Source organism: Dermatophagoides farinae, chromosome 2, assembly GCF_024713945.1.
Source record: "Dermatophagoides farinae isolate YC_2012a chromosome 2, ASM2471394v1, whole genome shotgun sequence".
NCBI lineage: Eukaryota > Metazoa > Arthropoda > Arachnida > Sarcoptiformes > Pyroglyphidae > Dermatophagoides > Dermatophagoides farinae.
The window spans coordinates 4671485-4695742 of NC_134678.1; the positions used below are offsets into that span (position 1 = coordinate 4671485).

The 24258-nt window shown below is 30.5% G+C and overlaps 9 protein-coding genes across 10 annotated transcripts; 6 read left to right on the forward strand and 3 right to left on the reverse strand.

The window, feature by feature from the left end:
• Window positions 1–292: 292 nt before the first annotated feature.
• On the reverse strand, window positions 293–2705 carry LOC124490825 (mitogen-activated protein kinase 14-like). Its single transcript, XM_075736022.1, has 9 exons — window positions 2489–2705; window positions 1735–2369; window positions 1514–1676; window positions 1382–1453; window positions 1156–1314; window positions 1049–1094; window positions 916–989; window positions 772–825; window positions 293–703 (listed from the first exon to the last, which is right to left on the reverse strand). The coding sequence occupies exons 2-9, from the start codon at window positions 2170–2172 to the stop codon at window positions 651–653; spliced, it is 1059 nt and encodes a 352-aa protein (XP_075592137.1). The 5' UTR covers window positions 2173–2369; window positions 2489–2705; the 3' UTR covers window positions 293–650.
• A 53-nt stretch (window positions 2706–2758) lies between these two features.
• LOC124490816 (activator of 90 kDa heat shock protein ATPase homolog 1) lies at window positions 2759–4063 on the forward strand. Its single transcript, XM_047053374.2, has 2 exons — window positions 2759–2994; window positions 3056–4063. The coding sequence occupies exons 1-2, from the start codon at window positions 2915–2917 to the stop codon at window positions 4038–4040; spliced, it is 1065 nt and encodes a 354-aa protein (XP_046909330.2). The 5' UTR covers window positions 2759–2914; the 3' UTR covers window positions 4041–4063.
• Window positions 4064–4262: 199 nt separating this feature from the next.
• On the forward strand, window positions 4263–5552 carry LOC124490804 (rRNA methyltransferase 3, mitochondrial). Its single transcript, XM_047053364.2, has one exon. The coding sequence runs from the start codon at window positions 4263–4265 to the stop codon at window positions 5493–5495; it is 1233 nt and encodes a 410-aa protein (XP_046909320.2). The 3' UTR covers window positions 5496–5552.
• Window positions 5553–5574: 22 nt separating this feature from the next.
• On the forward strand, window positions 5575–6749 carry Prosalpha7 (proteasome alpha7 subunit). The gene is made up of 4 exons (XM_047053475.2): window positions 5575–5730; window positions 5806–5888; window positions 5951–6436; window positions 6500–6749. The coding sequence occupies exons 1-4, from the start codon at window positions 5710–5712 to the stop codon at window positions 6684–6686; spliced, it is 777 nt and encodes a 258-aa protein (XP_046909431.2). The 5' UTR covers window positions 5575–5709; the 3' UTR covers window positions 6687–6749.
• On the reverse strand, window positions 6718–9228 carry LOC142598226 (serine palmitoyltransferase small subunit A-like). 2 transcript variants are annotated; one of them, XM_075736025.1, is made up of 3 exons: window positions 8958–9228; window positions 7031–7197; window positions 6718–6948 (listed from the first exon to the last, which is right to left on the reverse strand). In XM_075736025.1, the coding sequence occupies exons 2-3, from the start codon at window positions 7137–7139 to the stop codon at window positions 6848–6850; spliced, it is 210 nt and encodes a 69-aa protein (XP_075592140.1). In that variant the 5' UTR covers window positions 7140–7197; window positions 8958–9228; the 3' UTR covers window positions 6718–6847. The 2 variants fall into 2 exon arrangements, with proteins under 2 accessions (XP_075592140.1, XP_075592139.1); XM_075736024.1 differs by having other exon boundaries at window positions 7031–7201.
• Window positions 9229–9421: 193 nt separating this feature from the next.
• On the forward strand, window positions 9422–16400 carry Plc21C (Phospholipase C at 21C). The gene is made up of 13 exons (XM_047053133.2): window positions 9422–10770; window positions 10836–10907; window positions 10974–11114; window positions 11200–11333; window positions 11398–11583; window positions 11644–12824; window positions 12890–12974; window positions 13057–13181; window positions 13242–13396; window positions 13481–14475; window positions 14561–14621; window positions 14690–14788; window positions 14877–16400. Exons 1-13 carry the CDS (start codon window positions 10594–10596, stop codon window positions 15312–15314), a joined length of 3849 nt encoding a protein of 1282 aa, XP_046909089.2. The 5' UTR covers window positions 9422–10593; the 3' UTR covers window positions 15315–16400.
• Window positions 16401–22775, reverse strand: LOC124490852 (JNK1/MAPK8-associated membrane protein). Its single transcript, XM_047053419.2, has 4 exons — window positions 22589–22775; window positions 21953–22529; window positions 17113–21844; window positions 16401–17037 (listed from the first exon to the last, which is right to left on the reverse strand). The coding sequence occupies exons 1-3, from the start codon at window positions 22655–22657 to the stop codon at window positions 21567–21569; spliced, it is 924 nt and encodes a 307-aa protein (XP_046909375.1). The 5' UTR covers window positions 22658–22775; the 3' UTR covers window positions 16401–17037; window positions 17113–21566.
• Window positions 17215–21844, forward strand: norpA (no receptor potential A). The gene is made up of 17 exons (XM_075736013.1): window positions 17215–17348; window positions 17408–17494; window positions 17561–17620; window positions 17680–17817; window positions 17872–17951; window positions 18026–18079; window positions 18149–18230; window positions 18298–18398; window positions 18463–18520; window positions 18568–18857; window positions 18923–19046; window positions 19110–19189; window positions 19239–19522; window positions 19575–19588; window positions 19657–19805; window positions 19858–21364; window positions 21445–21844. The coding sequence occupies exons 1-17, from the start codon at window positions 17247–17249 to the stop codon at window positions 21511–21513; spliced, it is 3279 nt and encodes a 1092-aa protein (XP_075592128.1). The 5' UTR covers window positions 17215–17246; the 3' UTR covers window positions 21514–21844.
• Trmt6 (tRNA methyltransferase 6 non-catalytic subunit) lies at window positions 22749–24226 on the forward strand. The gene is made up of 3 exons (XM_047053353.2): window positions 22749–22972; window positions 23038–23475; window positions 23537–24226. The coding sequence occupies exons 1-3, from the start codon at window positions 22857–22859 to the stop codon at window positions 24198–24200; spliced, it is 1218 nt and encodes a 405-aa protein (XP_046909309.2). The 5' UTR covers window positions 22749–22856; the 3' UTR covers window positions 24201–24226.
• Window positions 24227–24258: the final 32 nt, after the last annotated feature.

Sequence of the window (24258 nt, forward strand, 5' to 3'; positions counted from 1 at the left end):
TAAAGACCGCTAGAAAACAGATATACGTTTCAATGGTATCATCCAAAGACAAGACAACGCCTATTTTATTTTAAACGAAAAATGTTGAGTTTCAACTATACTTTTGACGATAATGTTCGCATCAATGTCAGAACCAACTAATATAGTTGACAAAAGTTTGTCGGCCATATTGGAAACTTGAACCGCGATAAAGTTTACCAAAAAAAAAAAAAAAAAATGAATGCATTCTAAATTCACATTCACATTAACAATTATCTACCAAATGTTATCTAGGGTTATTGCATTAATGCCATTTGAAAGCAAACTTTGGATATTTATTAGCTTTTCTTACAAAAAAAAAACTATCAAGTTGATATAGATTGAGTTCAAAGTTGAAATTCAAATTTATCTTTGGATGTCATCATCATCAATAATAAAATAAATTGTGATTGCATGAATGTATGATACATTAGAATAAATGCTATGTTATCATAATCATAATATATAATAATTAAAAACTTAAATTACAAAATATATCAGTCATAATAATTGAAACACAAACAAATAAATAATGAAAGGTTCATTACGAAAAAGAATCGTTCTCGATATTTGACCTTATGAACAAAATGAATGCACTCGAAGATCACTCATGGTGAATTTGTGGCCACCAGTTATTGATTAATTGATTTTGGTTCAAAAGCCAATATTTCATTGTATATCAATTCTGTCAATAACAACAACAACAACAAAAACATTAGCTTAGAAATATCATGATTTATATGATAAATATACTTTTCCATTCCATTACGGATAAATTTTGCTCTTCAAACGAATCATCAAATGGATCTGTTAATGAAATGAACGTAAGCAACAATTCAACAATAATTCCACAAGTGAGAACAATTAAGTAAGTATTAATAAAACAATTCATCATACCTGAAGCAGGTTCGTCACTTGGATCAGAATAATCAGCCAAATATGAATGACCCAAAGCTTGTTCAGCTGTAAGCCTGATATCGAACGTGATTTTCATTCATTTTATATATAATTAGGATGCATTTATTCTTACCTTTTGTCGAAATCTAGTTCAAGCATTTTTTCCAATAAATTGATTGCTGATTTATATTCACAATAAATTAATTAATCAACGGGTAAAATGAGAGAAAGCTAGCTTACCTAGAGAATCAGCAGCTGGAAATTCATCTTTGAAAATTTTTTTCTTCATTGGAGGTAATGTATTTATATAATTTCGAGCCTCCTGGCTAGTTATTTTTCTCATAAATTCTTCATCTGGTGTACCACATAATTTCATGATTTTCAACAATTGGTCAATGTCTACAATAGATTGATGAATTGAAATTTGAGTTTAAAAGAAATAAAATTAATATATATATAAAATTACGATCGCTGCCGGGGAATAATGGTCTGCCGGTGATCATTTCGGCCATAATGCATCCAACCGACCAAATATCCACTATTTAAAAAAATTTTTGGTAAACTCATTGAATAAAATAATCAATGTTATTATTATTACTTGTGGAATTATAATGCATCCAATTAAGCATTACTTCAGGAGCTCGATACCAACGTGTAGCCACGTATCCAGTCATTTCAGTTTCAGATTGTCGAGCCAGTCCAAAATCTACGATTTTGAGATCACAATTTTCATTCACCACTATATTACTTGGTTTCAAATCCTGAAGGCATTCAAACTAAAAGTATAAGAAATCGAAAAAAGAGAACATTTTTTCTTACCCGATGAATAACTCCAGCGGAATGGATATATTTTAGACCACGTAAAATTTGATACACTAATAATTTTATATGATCATCATTTAGTTTTTGAGCCTTAATTATCCGATTCAAATCCGAACTCATCAATTGATTAACAAGATAAACTTCTCGAAAGTTATCCAAAGCATTTCCAGAAGTGAAAACATCCAATAAGCCAATGACATTTTCATGATCCATGTGTTTCAAAAGTTTTAATTCACGATAAGTTCGTTTAGCATGTATGGCTGTCTGAAATGGATTGGAAATTTTTTTGATTGCCACATTTTGGTTTCCGATTTTGTCATATGCGGAGCATACTAAACCATAAGCACCTGAACCGAGAATATGTAGATTTTCATAACGATTTGGCACCTCCCAAATACTGTTACCAAGATCGATTCGTACAAAATCAGGCTTCATTTTTAATTTTTTTAAATTTCGTAGTTATTATTTATCACCAATTAGTTTCTTCTTTGTGTCAATAAATTCTTTGGTTAATTGTCTCTTTGATAATCGATTAGATAGTGATCAGTGAAAACACATTTGATGAATATAAAAACTCGTCGTCGAGTTACATCAACAATTTTTTGATTACTGATATATTAATATACTTGCAACTTCAATTGTTAAGCGATAGAGAATAGAGAAAAAGTTGGAAATTTTTTTTTATTAAGATGCTTAAGCATTCAAATATAATAATAATAATAATTACAATTATTATTCTAATTCTACATACCAACAAAAATATCAACAATGAATTGACTATATATAGGATGCTCATAATCTTCATTAAAGACAATTATTACTATCATAACATGATTAAAAACAAATTGTAAAATCAATTTTCACATAAAGTATTTAAGATATATGTAAATCAGAAGCGAAAATGAATTCTTTCCCAAGAACTTTGACAAAAAAAGTTCAGCTAAGGTCAGAAATAATTCCGAAACTCGAAGTAATATTGTTATGGAAGTATCCCATAAACTTTCGGGAAAACATGCTCGCATGCACCAATAAAAGAGACAGAAGACTAGATTTTTCTGGAAGCCATTCATTGTCTTTTGCATTTATATATTTTATAATATTGTTTGAATGAGTACTTTTAATTCGTATATTTTTGTTTAATAAATTTCGATAATTTATTCATCTTTATACCATAAAAATGGCTAAATGGGGAGAAGGTGATCCACGTTGGATTGTCGAGGAAAGACCTGATGCAACCAACGTTAATAATTGGCATTGGTAAACTTAATTGTTGTAAAGTTTTTTCAAATTTATTGAATTTTTCAATAATTCATTATAGGACTGAAAAAAATGCATCACATTGGTCAAAAGATAAATTAAAAATATTACTGGAAGGTCTTATAATTGAAGAAAATGGCTTGGGCCATTGTATAATCAAAGAGGTCAGTTCAATCGATGGTGAAGCTGTTGCTAATAATCGCAAAGGTAAATTGATCTTCTTCTATGAATGGATTATCAAATGCACATGGATTGGAGTGCTAAATGGCGATGCTACTGAATATAATGGAAAATTGGAAATTCCTAATCTAAGCGAAGAAAATAGTTCCAATGACATTACTATTGATGTATCAATCGATGATACGAATAGTGCCCAGGCTGAAGTTCTTAAAGAATTAGTTCGCACCAAAGGTCTCCATATCATTCAAGATAGAATGAAACAATACATTATAGCTTTGCGAGATGAATTTGCCAAGGATATGATAAAACCAACTAAATTGACGGAAAGTGGTAGCATCAATTCATTCCAAACCGAAGCCCAACTTAAAGAAAAAGCCAAATCAGAACTCCATTCTTCTAAACAATCTGTATCGAAAACAGTCATATCAAAAAAATCGGACAATAGTCAAACGGATCGAATCGAGACTACATCACTCAAATTAATTGAAAATTTTAAATGTACAGCGGAAGAAATATACAAAACTTTCACTGAAGAAGTCTTTCTTCAGGCATTCACTAGAAACAAGGTTAAATGTGAACCAGTTGTTGGTGGTCAATTTTCGTTGATGGATGGTAATATTGTTGGAAAATTTACTCATCTTGAACCAAACAAATGTATTCGACAATTTTGGCGACTAAAAAGCTGGCCAGCTGAACATTATTCGCAAGTCGAAATCCAAATTGAACAACAAAGTGATTCGACTAAAATCATACTTGTTCAAACTGGTGTACCGAAATTAAATGTGGATAATACAGAAGAAGGTTGGAAGAAACATTATTTTGAAAGTATTAAACGTACATTTGGATTTGCCGCTTCTTTCTATTAAGTAAAAATCAAAAATTTTCACTATATGTTTTTTGGAAATGATTTAAATGTGTTTACTCTAATACATGAAATCTTAGTTTTTTTTTAAATTTTCTTAAATAATAGTCTTGCAAAAATATAATGTGTATAAATATTGTTGTTACAATATACATATGAATTTGAAAAAAATTGATTCAATTTAAATTTTTTTGCCATCTATTTCCACCTAAATAGATCCACATCAATGTCTTGTGCATGCTGGACAGGTTTTTTGATTTTCATTGAACGAAAATTTTTGAATAAAATTTTGATTAAATTATATTTTTGTAGCAAAAAAAAAACGAAAATGTTCAGACAATCTCAAATCATATTGAAATCATGCATCACCAATCATCGCCACTTTTCTCGACGAGTTGTCCAACCAAACGTTGTGAGAATAATTAAATCTTCGGAAAATTATAAGAGACAAGCAATGGATAATAATAATATTAATCCAGAAGAATATTCTCACAAACATGTTGATGAAGGTTTTCAAGAAACAATTGCTGAGAAAAAAGTTGATAACATGGACAAAAATTGGACGAATGAAAAAATATCTGTAAATATTCCGATATTTGAGAAGAATAGCCATACTAATAATCAATTTAGTGAAACAATCATCAAAACGTTAATAAAAAAAGATAAAGCTGAAACAGTAATGCTGGAAGGAAAAAGGCTAATCAATGATGCTATTGAGAATAATTTGAAAATTACCCATATATTCTTCTCTCGTAAAGATGATTTGAAAGATATAATCGATTTGAAACGTTTAATTGAACAACAAACAACAAAATTGGTCAAAGTAACTTATAAAGAAATGAAAACTTACAGCACATTGAAAACTCCACCAGGAATTATGGCAATCGTTAAAAAACCTTATCAAGATGATTCAAAAGTCAGTAATCAGGAAAGCAATAATATGCCATTGATATTGATTTGTGATAATGTTCGAGATCCAGGTAATATGGGCACCATAATTCGGACAAGTGCTGCAGCTGGTATTGAAAAAATAATTTTAACTGAAGGCTGTGTAGACATGTGGAATCAAAAAGTGATAAAAGCTGCTGCTGGTGCTCATTTTAAAATTCCTATTATTTCGAAAATTAAATGGGATGATATACCATCAATATTACCACAAATATTCGATTTATATATAGCTGATGTTAAACATACATCTAACACCGAAAAATCTTGCTTATATTATCATCAAGTTAATTATTTTTCAAACAATAATGATCCATCAAAAGTTTTGGTCATTGGTAACGAAGCTTTCGGATTAAGTTCTAACTGTTATGAATTTGCACATACAAATAATGGATATCATTTAAAAATACCTTTATCGAATAATTCTGAAAGTCTAAATTCAGCTATAGCATCAGCCATTTTAATTTATGAAATACGTAGACAATTTGAATTTGCTAGTCATATCATGGATTAAAAAAAAATTAAATTAAATGTACAACAATGAATAAAATGAAATTTTTCTATTCAAAAACTATAATGCCCGCGTTCATCGATAGGTTGACCCATATGTGTGTAAATAGAAATAACATCATTCATAGCACAGCCAATTCACAATAAAAGCACTGACAAAAGTGACTAAGCGTTTTCTTTATTTTTATTCGTTTAAAAATTTTTAACAAATTTCCAAGATGAGTGCTATTGGATCAGGGGTAATAATAATGAATATATATTATATTAAAATTAAATATTTTAATTTATTTCATTTTTCTGAATAAACCATTCAGTACGATTTGTCAGCTTCGCAATTTTCTCCTGATGGACGTGTTTTCCAGGTGGAATATGCTCTCAAAGCAGTCGAGAATAGTGGGTTTGTATTTACGAAAAGCTTTTTTAATTCAAAATAATAATCTCGTTTTTTTATCATGATAGTACGGCAATCGCTTTAAAAGGAAAAGATGGCGTCGTTCTGGCTGTCGAAAAAATTGTCACATCAAAACTTTATGAACCAGGAACCAATAAAAGAATCTTCAAAATTGATCAACACATCACCGCTGCTGTGGCAGGTTTGTTGGCTGATGCTCGAACTATTATTGATCGAGCTCGTGAAGAGGCTCGTGATTATCGTTCACAATATGGACTTCCTATACCTATTGAACATTTAAAGAATCGCGTGGCTATGTACATGCATGCATATACATTGTACAGCGCCCTTCGTCCATTTGGCTGTTCTGTTATATTTGCTGCATATGATCCAATGGATGGTCCTAAATTATTTTGTTTGGATCCTTCTGGTATTTCTTGGGGTTACAAAGGTTGTGCCATAGGGAAGGCAAGACAAGCTGCCAAAACAGAATTGGAAAAAATCAAATTTCATGAAATGAATGTTAAAAATTTGATCAAAGAAGCATCAAGAATGTAAGAATATCTTGAATTTTGAAAATTCCTTAAGTTTTTTCATCCGAATTTTTTTTTAATCAGTATATACATGGTTCATGATAAAGAAGGCAAAGATAAACAATTCGAATTGGAAATGGCTTGGATCGGACAGGAGACGAACGGTTTGCATCAATGGGTGCCGAAACCAATCTTTGATGATGCCGTCAGCCATGCATTAAATTTGCTTAAGCAGCAAAGTGATTCAGAAGATGAAGAATCCACATCATAAAAAAAATTCTATTTTTATTTACTTAATTAACTTCAGAATAAAAATTTTTTATTAAAATATAAACATTTTTTGTGTAATAAATGATTAAGATTTAATATATTGCCATGTGTAAGTAAATTTAGTTGTAAAAAGTGTGAATAAATCATTTATGAAAATGAAGATTAAACAAGACCCAAATATTCTAATAGAGCACGGCTATATGTTGGTAAAAACAAATAGGTAAGATAGCAGGAACTGGCTGTAATTGTAAGTAATATGGTATCTGTATATATTGAAAATTAATATAAATGAATAAAATGACAAACAATGGATTATTATAGACAAATGAGCATAGTAAAACTTACTGAATAATTTCTTTTCCCATGGTTCCAACATGTATAGAGATGTTCGAAGCTCATAAACGAAATACCAATGTTTCAATCGATCAATCGAACGTGTTAATAATGATGGCATTTTGTTTATTGATCAAAGTTTGTTTGTTTTTTTTTTTTTTTTGAAAAATTAACAATAGCTAACTTGTCGATTGGAAAAAAATTCGCAATGAAAAAAAAAATGAAATTAATAGTTGTGCATAATACATACATACAAGCAAAAACTTTTATATATAAACGCCAGCGCTCATCATTAGTTTTTCTCTGGAAAATGAACTTATCATTGTAAAAATAGCATTACATATATATGATATGGATATAGCATGCATAATAATAATAATAATATTATTAATAACACCGGTGCACAAAGACCATAATTCATGATAATTCAATCTATAGGTAGGAGTTGGAATTTCATTTTTTATTTCTTCACCTCCGAATGAACGTGAATATCTCAAACTATTACTTGCAATAACAGGAAAAATTATGTATAAAATAACCAATAGTGTTGTTCTACATGTCATGATGAAAAGAAAACACATTCATTCATTCAAATGCTTAGAATATAGATAAATGTGGAATGATAATTGAAATTTTCATAATGAAAACCTCTGACAAACAAATTCGTATTTTCAATGAATATATCTTTGCTTAACCACATTTGAATAAAAAAAAATTCTCATAGAGATAGTTTTAATTCAATTCAGAAAACCAACTTAATCATAGGAAATATGTGTATGTCAGTTAGAAAAGAAAATAGAGTCATGACTATAAATGAATATATAGCTTTGAAATTATGGAATCATGTAATTAAAATGAAACAATAACAATAATAATAATAATAATAATACGATTTTGGCCAAAAAATTAATAATTATAATTTCTTTCACCTTACACCTTCATTTTCCGTTACATCATTATACTCGTACTCATATATTTGATCATTCATTCATTCTATTTTATTACCATAGTCATGAAGTGGAACTATATTAGATTCGATCAAATATAATGAATAATCCAATTCATTTATAATAAGAATTTTACCATTAGAAATGTTATGCACCATCATGTGTGTATATGTATGCGTTTATATTATTTTAGAACAGGAAAATTATTATTAAACAATGCCAATATATACAATTTATTCCTGAATTACGAAAATCAATCGACCGTTATGTGATGATCATGAAAAACAAATATATATTATATATGTGTAAAAAGAAATTATAGCACCGTTTTTCTCCCGTATTAAACACAAGGGATATGCAATTTTCTTTTCTTTTTTTTTGGTCTTCCACATTTTATTTTGGTTCAAAATAATATCATAAAAATTCCCGAATTCATTCAAGGGAAACAACAATTTTGATTAACATTTTGTGTTCTTCAAATATTCTCTCTCTCTCCATCATTTCTTCTATTTTCTATTGTCTATTTGATTTTTCTTTACATTTTTTTTCATTATTCTCTCTCTCTCTCTACAAGCTATAAATGTAGTAGAGACAAAAAATAATATCATCATTACTATAACTTTGGAATGGTTAATATATAAGTATGAACAAAATAATAATATAACCTACTACATAAATATTAAAAAAAAATCCGCGCCAATTGGAACCATACAAACATGGTATATGTGATTCTATATATTATTAAAATATTTTTCATACAATTAGTATATATGATGATGATCATGTAAATCACAAAACGTACACATATTTATATATATATAGGAATAAGAGGAAAAAAAATCAAAGGGGCAATCAGGAAAAAATAGACATTCCGATTCCATATAATAATGTTGGATGGAAAAAAAGCAACGACCATTTGGTGTGTGACCAAACAAATGCAGTAATTCAGAAATTCCACGTTTAGACAAATTGACATACACACAAATACATACCATATGTTTAAGCTGAAAATACTCCGGACACGAGTGAAATATACTTTTATTAAGTTTCTATATGAGTGTATTTTTTGGATGCTTTGAATGTAAACACCAGAATATGACCGTAGGGTTTATAGTAGCGAAATTACGGTACATTTGGATTCAATCACATTGGGTTCATTTCTCTTGTTTGGATGCTTCTACTTTTTTCTTCAATTTCCTTGTATAACGAGCTTAAACAAATCATCATCAACATCATCATTAGTTTTATCATTCCACCATATAAATGAAGTGAATGGTATGAATTGGCCGCGGCCAACATCTTTCCCGATATTGTTGCTACTATCGTTGTTCGGGAATGTAAAATGTGTGTCTAGTGAAATTCACTATCAAATGTACATGCCGCCACCAAATAACTAATACAAGCACAAACATCGATATCAGTCCAGTAAATAATAAGAAAGAGAGACCGAAAACCTAACCAACTCGATGAGAGCCTAGTGTGTGTGTGTGTGTGAAAGAAAGAGAGAGAGAGTGATGATGTTGATGATGGAGGATGGAAATATAAAAAAAAATGAGGATATGAATCGTATTCATATACATGCACATATATAATAGCGTTTGTATGAAGAATTTGAAGCATTTCAATTCTGATGTTTATGATAATAGTTGTTGTGGTGGTGGTAAACTAACTGATTGGTGATTTTAGTTATTGTAATCATTTACATCGTATAATAATATATTTGTGAATACATAAATTACCATACACAAATTTTGTCAAATAAAAGAATTATTTGACAAAATTCTTTTTCTTCAAAACAGCCATAAACATGACCATCAGCAAGCAAAAACAAATGGATTCAATTGAAATTCTTTCATAAATTCCACAATATAATTCATATAATTTTTTTTACTGGTGAAATGAAAGCCTAAATTAATTTTTTGTTTTGGTGCTTGTTGCTCAATAATTTTCCATTTGAAATTGTGACAAATTAAATTCCAATTTGTTCTTATAATCAAAAGTGATGGCAAATTTTTTCCCATTAACCATCAAAAGAAAAAAGATTTTGCTATCATTTTAACTTGATAATCGCAATTGGCCGGTTTGTGGTTTTTTTTCTGGGCTCCGTTTGCCATTTGTCAACAAGATTGTTGTCATGTGTGCCAATTTTTTTTTTGAATATGTTGATCATATGTCACCGATTTTGGTGATATAAATCTTGTTATCATTAAAACCGTCAAAAATTATTAATTTATTTATTATTACTATGGTCACTATGGCATTCAAATAACGATGGTGATAATCATCAAATTTTACTTATAATTTTGGCATTGCCAATCAAGGCATAGTCATGATTTGCCATTATATCAACGTCTAAGTTATTCTGTTTAAAAACCAGCCTGAACCAATAAGGCTAAAGTTCATCAAAACATACCATGAATCATCAATCATAAATTCAACATGCTAAACACATTGGTTGAATAGCCAAATACCATTATTTTGAACCTTCATCAATTTTTTCGTGTCATAGCGCAATCAAAAGGGAATTTTCATCCAATAACACAACAACAACATCCGTATACTACGACCAATTTAGATTTTCCGACCAAATTTTCTTTTTCGATCAATTTTTTAGTATTTATCAACAAGATGGCCAACGCCAAATCTGGTGTTCATGTTATGCAATTGAAACCAATATCAGTTCCTAAAAGTTTAATTGATGGTTGCAAATTTGTCAAATGGGACGAAGATACTGCTATTGGTGTTCCGGTTATTTTAAAAGTTGACAAAAAAGGATTTTTCCTTTATTGGACCGATCAAAACGGCGTATGTAGTCATTGAGAGTGATCAGATAAAAGTAATTATAATAATTGACATTGATTGATTTATAGGAAACTGAATTATTGGAAATATCCAGCATCAGAGATACAAGAACCGGAAAATATGCTAAAACACCAAAAAATGTTTGTTTATTTGACATTGATTTTCAACATTATAATTATAATAATGATAATGATAATCAATTACAGGATGGAAAACTCAAAGAATCAATCAACATTGGACCACAAGAAGTTACATTAGAGGATAAGACCTTGACTGTCGTTTATGGAACCGATTTTGTCAACGTAAATTTTATCAATTTTTGTACCTATTCAAAAGAAATAGCTCAAGTAAGTTTTTTCATTTTTTTTTAAATTTATAACTGTCATTCAATTTTTCGTTTCAATTACTTAATTGGAAAAAATTGTTGATCAGGAATGGACCAATGAGATATTGAAAATAGCCTATAACTTATTGGCAATCAACGCATCAGTCTATACATTCCTTGAAAAAGCTCATACAAAATTATTTTTAATGTCCGATCGTGATCGGAAATTACCTGTAAAATAGTAGGTTATTTCAACTTTTTATTTTGTATATGTAAATATAATATTTTATAAATATTTGAAATAGCATCATGAAAATGTTCGCCAATCATAAAGATGATCGTAAAAAAATTGAAAAAGCACTTGAATCATGTTCACTATCATCCGCCAAAAATGATACAATTTCGTTGGAAAAATTCGACATGAATACATTTTTCGATTTCTACAAATATCTAATCGGTAGAAATGAAGTGTTGGAAATTTTCGAAAAAATGTAAGCCATTTTATTTTCTTAACATCTATCTTGTATATAACTAAAATATATTTTAAATAGATGTGGTGATCATACATTTGGCGACATTAAAGTCATGACTGTAGAGCAATTTGTTCAATTTTTAAATAAAGAACAACGTGATCCTCGACTAAATGAAATTCTTTATCCATATGCGAATCGTTCCCGTGGAATGGATCTTATTGAACAGTATGAACCAGATATACAGATCGCTCAGAAAGGATTCTTATCGTTTGATGGATTTCTTCGTTATCTTATGAGTGATGATAATGCCATCATCCCGTCCGAAAAGTTTGATTTAAATAGCGACATGGATCAACCTTTGAGTCATTATTTTATCAATTCGAGCCACAACACTTATCTGACTGGTCATCAATTGACGGGCAGATCTTCTGTAGAAATATACCGCCAATGTCTTCTCGGTGGATGCCGTTGTATCGAGCTCGATTGCTGGAACGGTCGATCTGATGATGAACCTATTATTACACATGGATACACAGTAGTAACAGATGTTCCTTTAAAAGAAGTTCTTGAAGCAATAGCAGAAAGTGCTTTCAAAACCTCTCATTACCCTGTAATTCTTTCATTTGAGAATCATTGCTCAAACAAACAACAGTTGGCTAAAATGGCAAAATATTGTCGGCAAATATTCGGTGAAATGCTTCTCACCGAACCACTGCCGAGCCATCCCCTTAAACCAGGTGTACCATTGCCATCACCGAATCTATTATTAAAAAAGATAATCATCAAAGACAAAAAAGAACATAAACATAGTCGTCGTAAAAGCAAGAATATGGCTTCAAACCATGAAGAATCAAACATTTCCACAGCAACTTCATTTGATGAAGTCCGTCCAGAAAATACAAATCAAGCAAATATTGGCGGATCGAACAAGCAGCAGAATCAGCAACAACAATCGAGTTCGTCAACTAGCCAACAGAAAACAACTGATCTCGAAACTAATGTCAATGAAAATCATTCAAATGATATGAATTCTAGCTCTGATTTGACCAACAAAAACTATAGCTGTGATATGGAAGATCCAGAAAGCGGTGATTCCAGTTCTGACGATGATGATGTAATGAATGAAGAGCAATCCATTTCAACCGATCTTCCAGTTGCCAAAGAAACGACAGATTCCCCCTTTATATACCGATCTGAAATGTCACAATTGGTTATATACGTTCAACCCATACAATTTAGAGCATTCGATATGGCCGAAAGTAAGATTTGAAAAAAACTCTGTAAATTTCAATTATATTTTAAATCTTTTTTATTTGGCAAATAGAAAGAAACAGAAGCTTTGAAGTGTCATCATTCGATGAAACGCAGAGCACTAGTTTATTGAAAGAACAACCGGTCGATTTTGTAAAGTATGTGTATTAATCACTTCAATTCATTAAGATCAACAAAACCGTCAAAATAAATTCTTTGTTTTTTTTATCAACTAAATAGCTATAACAAAAGACAACTTAGTCGAATATATCCCAGAGGGACCCGAGTTAATTCAAGCAACTTTCTACCTCAAGTCTTCTGGAACAGTGGCTGTCAAATGGTTGCATTGAACTTTCAAACTTTAGGTAAAAATTATCTACCCATTTTCAAAAGGTTCACTAACCATTCATTATTATTTGTTTTAGATTTAGGAATGCAATTAAATTTGGGTATTTTCGAATACAATGGCCGAAACGGTTATTTATTGAAACCAGATTTTATGAGGAGACAGGATAGAAGGTTCGATCCATTTACGGAATCGACTGTAGATGGAATAATTGCCGGAACAGTTTCGATAAAGGTTTTTGATATTTATAAATGATTTATTAGAAACGATCATATTAACTAGCCTATAACCATAAATTATACACATCATTTCATACAGATCATTTCGGGCCAATTCTTATCTGACAAACGTGTTGGAACTTATGTTGAAGTAGACATGTATGGTTTACCCGCTGATACAGTTAGACGGAAAAGAACAAAAATTGTTCCAAATAATGCTTTAAATCCGATTTATGATGAAGAACCATTTGTATTCAAAAAAGTAGTGCTGCCTGATTTGGCTTGTTTAAGAATCGCAGCGTTCGAAGAAAATGGAAAATTTTTAGGCACACGAATTTTGCCCTTTGTCGGTTTAAGACCAGGCTATCGACATATTTCTCTACGAAGCGAATCTATGCAACCAGTGACCTTGCAAACATTGTTTGTGCATATAACTGTTAAGGATTACATTCCTGATGGTTTATCAGAATTGGCAGATGCTCTAGCAAATCCGATAGCTTATCAGGTGGAAAAACATGCGAAACAGTTGTTGTCTTTGATCGATGAAGGTGATGATGTTGGAGAAGAACCATACGATACTACCGTGAACAAGCCGAATTTAGCTTACTGTTCAGATTCAAGATGCGGTGAAGAAATAACAACTATGATAAACCGACAATCATCACAAGCGGAAATATCATTACATTCTTCATTAATGATGAAAGGAGATTCAATAAATAAGATGGAATTAAATGGAGCTTCAAAACCATCATCCAAAGTTTGTTCACCGACACACAAAATGTCATTAATCAGACAAGATACATTGAATCGCAAAATGAGAATCGATGATGATCTCAACGTAGAGAAGCTGAGTTCGTCATTGGAATCTAATACGGCACTTTTGGACGCTGAACCGATCGAGAAATTGAAAAAAACGAAAAACATTCAAAAAATATGTACTAAAATCGATCGTGATATTTTGACGTTACAAAAAAGATTTGAAAAGTTACGAGAAAAAATCAAAGAAAACTATATTCAAGAAGAGGATAAATTGACACCATTTTCGGATAAAAACAAAAAGCTGAATAACATTTCCAAGAGTGTCAAAAAAATCGGGTGAGTAGATGAATCAGAGCTAACCAGTCATTAGCTTTAACTACTAAAAAAACATTTTTGTTTTTAATAATTAAACTTTTTATAGTTCCAGGAAACAACCATCAAGTAGTGATGGTAAAATATCTGAAACTGAATGGAAAATCAAAGTAAGCTTATCCGTTAATTTCATATGTTTATCGTTCATTTAAATTCTAATTTATTGTATTGCACATAGATAAAAGAACTTCAAAAAACATTTTCAATCAACATTTTTAATTCATTTATGGAACAATACAAAGAAGAATTCAAAGCGTTCGAGAACAGATATGAGCAGGTTGGTAGAATAAAAATTTCGACGATATCATTATAAGCAATCAAATTAATCTACTAATAATAACGATTTATGTTTTGTTTGCATATAGTTGTGCATTGCATTGGATAAAGCAATGGAAGATTCTCAAAATTCTCAGAAACAATATCTAACTTCATTACATGATAAAGAAGTTGCGGCACTAATGAAACGGTTAGACTTACAAAACAAAGAAGAATTGACTGTGTTGAGCAAATGTCATAAAGATAAGAATGAACTAGCACGAATCAAACGAGAATTGCAACAAAAATTAATCGATCAGGCTGTTCAAGAACGACAACGACTACAGATACTTTTGGATAAACGAAAAATCGAACTGGTCGAAAAACATAAAAAACAAGAACGAAAATTACAGGAAGAGAAAAAACGAATGCTTGAAGAAAAACAACAAGAATGTAATCAAAAATCTGAACATATGCAAGCACAATTCAATCAATGTGGTGAATCTTTTTTCGTCAAAATGTTTGGCATAGAAGAATGTCAAACTTGAACAAACCATTCTTCATTTAAGTGTGAACCGTTTTATTTTGTGCTTGTGAGTGTAGCATTCGACAATTCTTTGATTCGATTCTTCAAACTGCTGCCACTTTTCCTATTTACAGAATTCAGGTGCAAACATATGCGAAAACTGTCGTGCATCCAAAAAAAAAACAATATACTATTTCATACCTAAATTAAATGCACCAAATATATTATCCTGTCACATGTGAGACGTTGTGCAATACCAATCATGATGCACTTAATTAATCATTTATGAGTAAGAAAAACTAATCAAGCTCAATTTCTTCTCCATCGACAAACACTACAATTTTGAATGCTTGCATTTCGTTCATACACAAGTGTGTGTGTGTGTGTGTGACTGAGAATACAGAAATTAAATAAAGTTCGTTGGTGTTTATTACATTTGTGATCAATCAAAAGAATTTCCAGTACAATTGAATATTGGCAAAACCATCAATCAATCAAACCAGATAAAACATTCTTATGATTATTATTATAATATCATCGTACAATGATGATATTTTTTTTTCTTCGTTTTTATATTTTTTCATTGTTTTTTTTCCATTGAAGATTTAACACGTATTGTCATTTTGTGAGTGCGTGCATGTCTGTGTGTTCTTGTGTGTTTGACATATTGATCAATCTTTTATATTATAGTTGCAACACTCAACATTCTTTTGTGATATTCTCATCTGATAGTTTTTGTCTTCTCGAATATTCTTCATTAAAATTGCAAGAAAAAATATTTTTGGACAATTAATTTATACGAGAGAAAACAATGATACGATATAAAATGAAGATTATTACTACGGTGATGAACACAATACAAATATAATTAATGAAAACAATAGAAAAAAACCACGAAGAATATAGAACCAAAACATTCTCAATTTTTTTTAAATAAATTCATTCATGTGTATCAATAATCCATTTTCTTGACCCTTGTCATCATCATCATCATCATTTTTTTCTTAAAATTTTTTTGTCTGTGCAATATTTATTCGTTATTATTATCATTTGTCTAAATAATGTTCTAATTTTCAATCAAAATTAAAAAGAAAAAAGATGAAAATGATTTTATTTCGAAAAGGTTATTACTGATTTATTTTAATGGTGAATTGTGATGACAAATGTGACAATCATTAATGATTGAGTAAAACAAAACATAAGTCACCTATTATTATAGAATTTATATTCGTAATGATCGATGCTATTAAATTTTGTTAAATGTATAAGTGTATATATAACATTAATGTTATCAAGCGAATATAAGGCGAATATTTAAAATTTTGTCAATGAAAAATGGGCATACTTTTCAACATTCCGTTATATATACACAAACACAGCAAGTGAATTCAAAAAAAAAAAACAAATAAAATGTGAATGAAGATGAAAATGAATGAGGAAATCCTAATACTATACATATGTATTCATCTGAAGGATAAACAGATATCATATACAGCAGTAAATTGCATATTGTATAGAGGTTCGAATTTTAAAGGAACAATCAATGTTGCTTGCTTCATCATCATCAGGATGGATTCTCCATGTTCAAGGCAAATGTTTTTGTTGTTGTCAATGTTGATAATGGTGATGGTGGTGGTGGTGGTGGCGGTGGTGGCAGTGTTGTGAATATTGGAACATATGAACTAAAAAAACGTTGACGCCATATAACGAGGTCCAGATACGTTTTTGGATTCTATATATGATTCCTTTTAAATGAAGACAACAACAACCAATAGAAATTTATTTACATTTCACCAATAGTATTATTATTCTCTACTTACATATAAAATTTATATAAAAGCCTGTAGATTGATGTTCAATACAAATGACATTTCCTTTAGAAATTGAATGAATCAATTTTTTAACCTTGCATTATCATTATCATCAAACATTGTCAACAAAAACATTATCCATTATGACTAAAGCATATGAATTTAATTGGTGTAGAACAGTTCCTAGTGAATTACTTAATGGTAACACGTTCGACGTCTGGGAGGAAGTTTTTATAGGATCAAAGGTAATCAATTTTCAAAAACAAATTCCAATTTATTAACTGCATCAAATAATATTATTTAGGAAAAAGGAGAAATAATCTACGAACAAGATGCATTGGTACAGGTCGACAAATTTGGCTTTTTTATTTATTGGAAATCCGAAGGAAAAGTAATGAAAATATGACACAAGTGTGTAATATGGATGTTTACCTTGGAATTTGATTCATTTTTATAGGAAGGACAAGTTTTAGAATTATGTCAAGTGAATGACATTCGTGCCGGTGGAGTTCCAAAGGTATTCACAACAATTGATATCATAATCTTAATCTTTAAACTATTGTCCGATCAATCTAGGACATCAGACTACTAGCTGAATTACAAAATCGATACAAGTATAATCTTGAAGAGATTTCATTAACAATCTGCAGTGGAACTGATATGGTCAACATTAACTATACGCACATTGTTGGACCAAATCCAGAAATAGCAAAAGTATATATATGACACACTAGCTATTATCAATTATTAATTTTAAGTTTATTTTAGATTTGGCAATTAGGATTACGATCCATAACGAATAATAATAAAGCAAATAATGTTTGCCCGATGATTTGTTTAAAAAAACAGTAATAATTTTACTTTTAAAATGAATATATATGAAACAATAATTGATTATATACTATCGATTAAATATAAATAGCTGGATGAAATTGGGTTTTCTAAGTGATTCCAATGGCGAAATACCAGTTAAAAGGTAATTTATCCGAATGTTATTTAAAATTTCTAATCTAAAACGAAAAAAATCTATTCAATTAAATAACAGTGTGGCTAAAACTTTTGCATCGGGCAAAACGGAAAAATATGTTTACCAATGCATGAAAGAAGTAAATTTACCATTTGAAAAGGTAAATGATAATCAAATTCAAAATTTTCATCAAAAATTAATTTATAGCCATGTCAAATTTTCTATAGAATGATACGATTCATCCGGATGATTGGACATTTGAAAAATTCTATCAACTTTATCATAAAATTTGTCCTCGAAGTGATATTGAAGAATTGTTCCATTCAATGTTAGTATATTGTGAATAATTGTTCATTATTTTTATGATCATTATTTGGTTATCTCGTTGATAGAACGCAAGGAAAATCCAACTACATCAATGCAAAACAATTGATCGAGTTCCTTAACGAGGTAATTTAATTAACGAAAAGAAAGATATTGACAATATTTTTTTTCAGAGACAACGTGATCCTCGACTAAATGAAATATTATATCCAATTTATGATGAAAAACGAGCCTTAGAAATTATGGCCACATATGAACAGAATCCGGACCTAACCAAACAAGGTCTACTCTCTCAAGATGGCCTAATTCGTTATCTAATGTCAAATGAGAATGCGCCCGTATTCTTAGACAGGCTGGATGTATACATGGATATGGACCAATCATTATCACACTATTATTGTAATTCTAGTCATAACACATATTTGACAGGAAGACAATTTGGTGGAAAATCATCAGTAGAAATGTAATAATAAGAATTAATAAGAACAATTCAGATATTGTAATAATAATACACAATATATAATTCAGGTATCGACAAGTTTTATTGGCTGGATGTCGTTGTGTTGAACTTGATTGTTGGGATGGTAAAGGAGAAGACCAAGAGCCAATCATCACTCACGGAAAAGCAATGTGCACGGATATTTTATTCAAAGTAAAATTTGTTTAAAACAACTTATAATTCTATTAAAATGATTTCTATATTACCATTCAACAGGATGTTATCTATGCCATTCGTGATTGTGCATTTGTTACTTCACCATATCCAGTGATATTATCGTTTGAAAATCATTGCAGGTTAGTAATGACATTTATTATTCGATAATTAATTTTTTGTTTTTAATAGCAAAAAACAACAATATAAATTGGCTAAATATTGTGATGAAATATTGGGCGATCTATTGCTGAGAGAACCACTTATAAACTTTCATTTAGAACCAAGAATGCCCCTTCCTAGCCCTAATGATTTAAAGTATAAAATTGTGATTAAAAATAAACGACTGAATCCTGAAGATGAAAAAGTGGAATTGGAACTTTGGAAAAAAGGTCAACTAGCACAAGATGAAGATGAAGAGAATGAAGATCCATCGGCAATCTTAACAACTGAAGATATCGGTAATATTCTTGAATGTTTAATGGAAAAAAGATTTCACTTTAAAATTATTTTATTCAAATTCAAAAGCTTTAGACAAAAAGGTAACAAAAGATTGTAAATCAAATTGGAATGATAAAATAATCAAAAGATGAATCAGTTTATATCACAGGAATATGCTGAACCTGAACAAATAGCAATGGCCAATTATCGATATACGGGAGCTACGCAACACATTCATCCTTATTTGTCTTCATTGGTCAATTATGCACAGCCCATTAAATTTCAAGGATTCGATGTAGCTGAAGAAAGAGAAATTTGGTATGTTATAATATCATTTTTTCGAGGAAAAATATTCTTAATCCATTCATAGTTATCATATGTCTTCGTTTGCGGAAAACACTGCATTAGGTTACCTCAAAACACAAGCCATTGAATTCGTTAACTACAACAAACGACAATTAAGCAGAATATATCCAAAAGGAACAAGAGCTGATTCGAGCAATTTTCTACCTCAAGTATTCTGGAATGCTGGTTGCCAGATGGTTGCATTAAATTTTCAGACACCCGATTTACCTATGCAATTGAATCAAGGAAAATTCGAATACAATGGCGGCTGTGGTTATCTTCTTAAACCGGATTTCATGAGAAGAAAAGATAGAATATTCGATCCGTTTGCTGAATCACCTGTTGATGGCGTTATTGCCGCTCAATGTTCCGTTAGGGTTATTAGTGGACAATTTTTGTCAGATAAAAAGGTGGGCACCTATGTTGAAGTCGATATGTATGGATTACCCACAGATACAATTAGAAAAGAATTCCGTACAAGAATGGTTCCTGCAAATGGCCTTAATCCGGTCTATAATGAAGAACCTTTTGTATTTCGCAAAGTTGTTCTCCCCGATTTGGCTGTTCTACGTATAGCTGTATATGATGAAAATGGCAAAATGCTTGGCCAAAGAATCTTACCATTGGATGGTTTACAAGCAGGCTATAGACATATATCGCTTCGGACTGAAGGAAATTTTCCAATGTCATTACCAATGTTGTTCATTTGTATTGAGCTTAAAATCTACGTACCAGATGGATTAGGTGATCTAATGGATGCACTTTCAGATCCTCGAGCATTTCTTTCTGCACAAGAAAAACGAATTGCTCAAATGAAAGCGATGGGCATTGAAGAAACGGATATTCAAAATCTGGCTCTTATTAAACAACAACGAGATGATGAAATCCGACGAGAAGAATACAAGATTGATAATATTACCATCGATATGGTAAAAGATGATAAATTCTATGTTCGTATCCTTCGTAAACTTAACAAGGAGATGGATAATTTGAGAAAGAAACACCAGAAAGAACGAACACAAATTCAAAAGAACCAATGTCTAGCTATTGAAAAACTAATGAAAACAGCCAAAAGTGTTGATTGTGATGATATGAGTCAAGATCCGACCATGATGGAATTAGTTAGACAGCAAATTAAACAATGGTCAGAGATGATCGATCGACATCATCAAGAAGAATTGGAATTATATAAAACAAACACAATAAGTGAAAGTAAAATATTGAGAAAATTATTTCAACAGCTTCAAATTTTACAAGTCAAACATCTAGAAACATTATTTGAAAAAGAAAATAAAGAAATGAAAGCTAAACAGGCAAAAATTTCGGTAGAAACGGCAAAAGAAGTGGCCAATGATAAAACATTGAGAAATAAAGCCGAAAAAGAACGACGATTAAAGGAGAAAAATAGTAATAATACGAAAAAATTTATTGAAGAAAGAAAAGCAGCGGCCGTTCGACAGAATAAAGAACGGGAAAAAATAAAAAAGATTCATGAAAAACAATGTCAGGACTTGGAAAAATTCATTGAAAATGTATGTAACCAAGTAAAGTTTGATAAATATCTTTAATTTCTATTTAATAATAATTGACATTTCCTTCCACACACACACAGAGATTGGAGATTTACAAGAACGAGCTTCTTGAATATGAATTGGAAAGCAAAATTCGGTTCTATGTATGAAAAAAAATATACAATGTTGCATATATGAAACAAAACAAGATACAATAAAATAATCAAAGTTTTGATGGATCACTGAATTTCGATGTGAATATGTAGAACAATGTAGGAAATGGTACCAATAATAATAAGAGATAATCATATTTGCCTTTCATCTCAGTCACTGAAACAATGCCAAATACGTGCAATGCCCAATGGCAAAGAACAATGATCAAATTTCGAAAATGAAACATGGCGTGAAATAAATACACATAACTTTGATCAATGTGATAGGAAAAATGAATCGCAATAGAAATCACCGACCCAATAATTAACAAATATGGAAAAACGTAATCTAAACACGGCAAAGGTTAAAAGAAAAATGATTGAAAGTTAAAAGATTTTCAAATATTAAATTAATTAGAAAAAATCATTTATGGATGGAATTGGAAATTTGACTTACAAATAACACCAGCCAACATGGCGTGTATGAACATCAATGCTGGAATCGAATACAAGACATAATAAATATTTTTAGTCAGGAAATTTTTGGAGTACAGATTTTTGATTTGGCTAGAAGATGTCAATAAGTATATAATGCAACTAACTACACGAAGATAAAAATGACGAATCAATACAAATCCAAGTGAGATCAGATAGAATAGGAATACGATTGAATAGAGTGGATATACGGCCTCATTTGTGCAATGAAAATGTTCGTTCAATGATGGATTATAAAAAAGAGTATACCAATCAGAGAAAGATTTGACACCACAAGTTTTTAACTCTAGTTTCCAATCGTTAGACAAAAGTACTGAAAGAACTGAGGCCAATATTGTCTCGCAAAAGATTGCCGTAAAAAATGTCAACGAAATAAAATTCAGTTTATCCGATCTGGTGCTCTTATCGACGAAATATAGCTGAATCAATACGAATATTACGACCATAAAAGATAGATAGATCCAATCATAAAGCTGCAGATCGTTGTCACATTGTTCACAAATGTGATCGTTGTTCGAACGAAATCCGCGAGGACATGCCTTGTTTCAAATCGTTATAATCGCAAATTGTAAATAGAATTATAAAACATTAAGCTTACCATACAATCGCTCCAAGAATCATTGATCCAAATTCGGCCACAATAAATTCCAGGACAAGAAGTGGACATTTTTAAAGATAATTCATGATTTTATTTTATATTGATTTTGTGTGAAACTAAAATTGATACTGATTTATTCTGAAACTGACTAAATGCACCTTAATGGATCATTGCAGTAAAAATAAAAACATTTTTGGTATGAAAAAACCACGCGGGTCGAAGAGTATTTTTAGTTTTAAATCTAATATAATAATAATAATAACATAACATGATGGATGTTCAACTTGCTGATAATGATAATATTATTCAACCCGAACATTATGTAATTATGCGAAAAAGTTTCAAAGTCAACACATGTAAATTAATCAAACTAGGCAGAGAAAAGTATGAGTAATTATTTAAAAATATTTGAAACAATTTCTAAACAATTATATATCAATTATTTGCAGATATTTTTTCTTTTTCAAACATAAAATACTTACCGACTCATTGATTGGTCAAAAATATGGATCGACATTTGAATTAACACAGGATAAAACTCTCAAGTTGGTTAAATTAATCGACTACCTTGATCCAATGAATCCGAATTCCAACTCAAATGACGATGGTAATATTCAACAAAAAGACAATCGTTTCTTACTGGATAATAATTCATCACAGAAGCTAACTCGAGATGATATTGAAAAGATTAAAAAAGAAAAAAGTGGTCAACAAGTGATCCGCACTTTAGTTGAAAATAGTGCCACTTTTGAGGAAAAGAATGTCTTTTCACAGGTTAAATATTTACAAAAGAAGCAGCGGAAATACGTTTGCCTTGTGACAATTATGAAACCGACTATTAAACTTTTAATGGAAATGTATTACTCACAGAGCCCTAGCAAGAATAAGTAACTAATTTATGAACAAAATCTTATAGCATGAAATATTAATTTTATTTCAATTTTATAGCTATCTCAGGATTGATAGTTTGGCTCAGATGCTAACGTTAAGCAATGTTATGGCTGGTGGTAAATATTTGGTGGTCGATTCTAACCTTGGTATATTAAGTGCATCAATATTCGAGAAAACATCTGGGAATTGTACAATTGTCCAGATAGACATGGCTGATGTTTGCAATGCTGGTCAACGTCAAGCTGTGAATGCATTGAATTTTCCTGCAGTAACTGTGGAAAAATGTTTTTCCTGTATTTCATTTAATCAAGTGGCCTCTTTGCTTATTGAAGACGCAGATAATTCTTCCGAAAATTCTAGAAAAAAGCCAAGAACAAATGCAAAACTTCAAGTGGAAGAGGAAAAAGCTATAGCTATTTTAAATGAGCAAAATCTTGATGCATTGTTATTGATGCCTAAACATCATGACCTCTGTGCATTGACTGAAACGCTCTTATGTTTTCTTTCTATTTCACGTCCATTTGTTGTATTTTCTCCATTTATTGAACCGCTCAAAGAATGCTTTCTGAGGATAAAAAATCAATGTGCATTCTTGCGATTATCGGAAACATGGCTTAGAAAATATCAAGTACTCAATGATCGAACAAGACCCGACGCAGTAATGAATGCTTGTAGTGGTTTTATTTTGACCGGAATAAAAGTCGAACCAAATAAACAATGAAACAAAATAATGATTTTAAACCAAAACCACAATGTGCCAAAGTTTATTAGTTTTCAAA

Coding starts and splice junctions, on each gene's coding strand:
- LOC124490825 (XM_075736022.1), bottom strand. CDS start 2,172: ATGAAGCCTGATTTTGTACGAATCGATCTTGGTAACAGTATTTGGGAG. Junction 1,677..1,734: donor CCGCTGGAGTTATTCATCGG/GTAAGAAAAAAT, acceptor GAATGCCTTCAG/GATTTGAAACCAAGTAATAT. Junction 1,095..1,155: donor TCCAGCTGCTGATTCTCTAG/GTAAGCTAGCTT, acceptor AATATAAATCAG/CAATCAATTTATTGGAAAAA.
- LOC124490816 (XM_047053374.2), top strand. CDS start 2,915: ATGGCTAAATGGGGAGAAGGTGATCCACGTTGGATTGTCGAGGAAAGA. Junction 2,995..3,055: donor AACGTTAATAATTGGCATTG/GTAAACTTAATT, acceptor AATTCATTATAG/GACTGAAAAAAATGCATCAC.
- LOC124490804 (XM_047053364.2), top strand. CDS start 4,263: ATGTCTTGTGCATGCTGGACAGGTTTTTTGATTTTCATTGAACGAAAA.
- Prosalpha7 (XM_047053475.2), top strand. CDS start 5,710: ATGAGTGCTATTGGATCAGGG. Junction 5,889..5,950: donor AAAGCAGTCGAGAATAGTGG/GTTTGTATTTAC, acceptor TTATCATGATAG/TACGGCAATCGCTTTAAAAG. Junction 6,437..6,499: donor ATCAAAGAAGCATCAAGAAT/GTAAGAATATCT, acceptor TTTTTTAATCAG/TATATACATGGTTCATGATA.
- LOC142598226 (XM_075736025.1), bottom strand. CDS start 7,139: ATGCCATCATTATTAACACGTTCGATTGATCGATTGAAACATTGGTAT. Junction 6,949..7,030: donor ATGGGAAAAGAAATTATTCA/GTAAGTTTTACT, acceptor CAATATATACAG/ATACCATATTACTTACAATT.
- Plc21C (XM_047053133.2), top strand. CDS start 10,594: ATGGCCAACGCCAAATCTGGTGTTCATGTTATGCAATTGAAACCAATA. Junction 12,825..12,889: donor AGCATTCGATATGGCCGAAA/GTAAGATTTGAA, acceptor TTTGGCAAATAG/AAAGAAACAGAAGCTTTGAA. Junction 13,397..13,480: donor CCGGAACAGTTTCGATAAAG/GTTTTTGATATT, acceptor CATTTCATACAG/ATCATTTCGGGCCAATTCTT.
- norpA (XM_075736013.1), top strand. CDS start 17,247: ATGACTAAAGCATATGAATTTAATTGGTGTAGAACAGTTCCTAGTGAA. Junction 17,349..17,407: donor AAGTTTTTATAGGATCAAAG/GTAATCAATTTT, acceptor AATATTATTTAG/GAAAAAGGAGAAATAATCTA. Junction 18,399..18,462: donor GAAGAATTGTTCCATTCAAT/GTTAGTATATTG, acceptor TCTCGTTGATAG/AACGCAAGGAAAATCCAACT.
- LOC124490852 (XM_047053419.2), bottom strand. CDS start 22,657: ATGTCCACTTCTTGTCCTGGAATTTATTGTGGCCGAATTTGGATCAAT. Junction 22,530..22,588: donor ATTCTTGGAGCGATTGTATG/GTAAGCTTAATG, acceptor ATTTGAAACAAG/GCATGTCCTCGCGGATTTCG. Junction 21,845..21,952: donor CATGTTGGCTGGTGTTATTT/GTAAGTCAAATT, acceptor TGCCGTGTTTAG/ATTACGTTTTTCCATATTTG.
- Trmt6 (XM_047053353.2), top strand. CDS start 22,857: ATGATGGATGTTCAACTTGCTGATAATGATAATATTATTCAACCCGAA. Junction 22,973..23,037: donor ATCAAACTAGGCAGAGAAAA/GTATGAGTAATT, acceptor AATTATTTGCAG/ATATTTTTTCTTTTTCAAAC. Junction 23,476..23,536: donor CAGAGCCCTAGCAAGAATAA/GTAACTAATTTA, acceptor TCAATTTTATAG/CTATCTCAGGATTGATAGTT.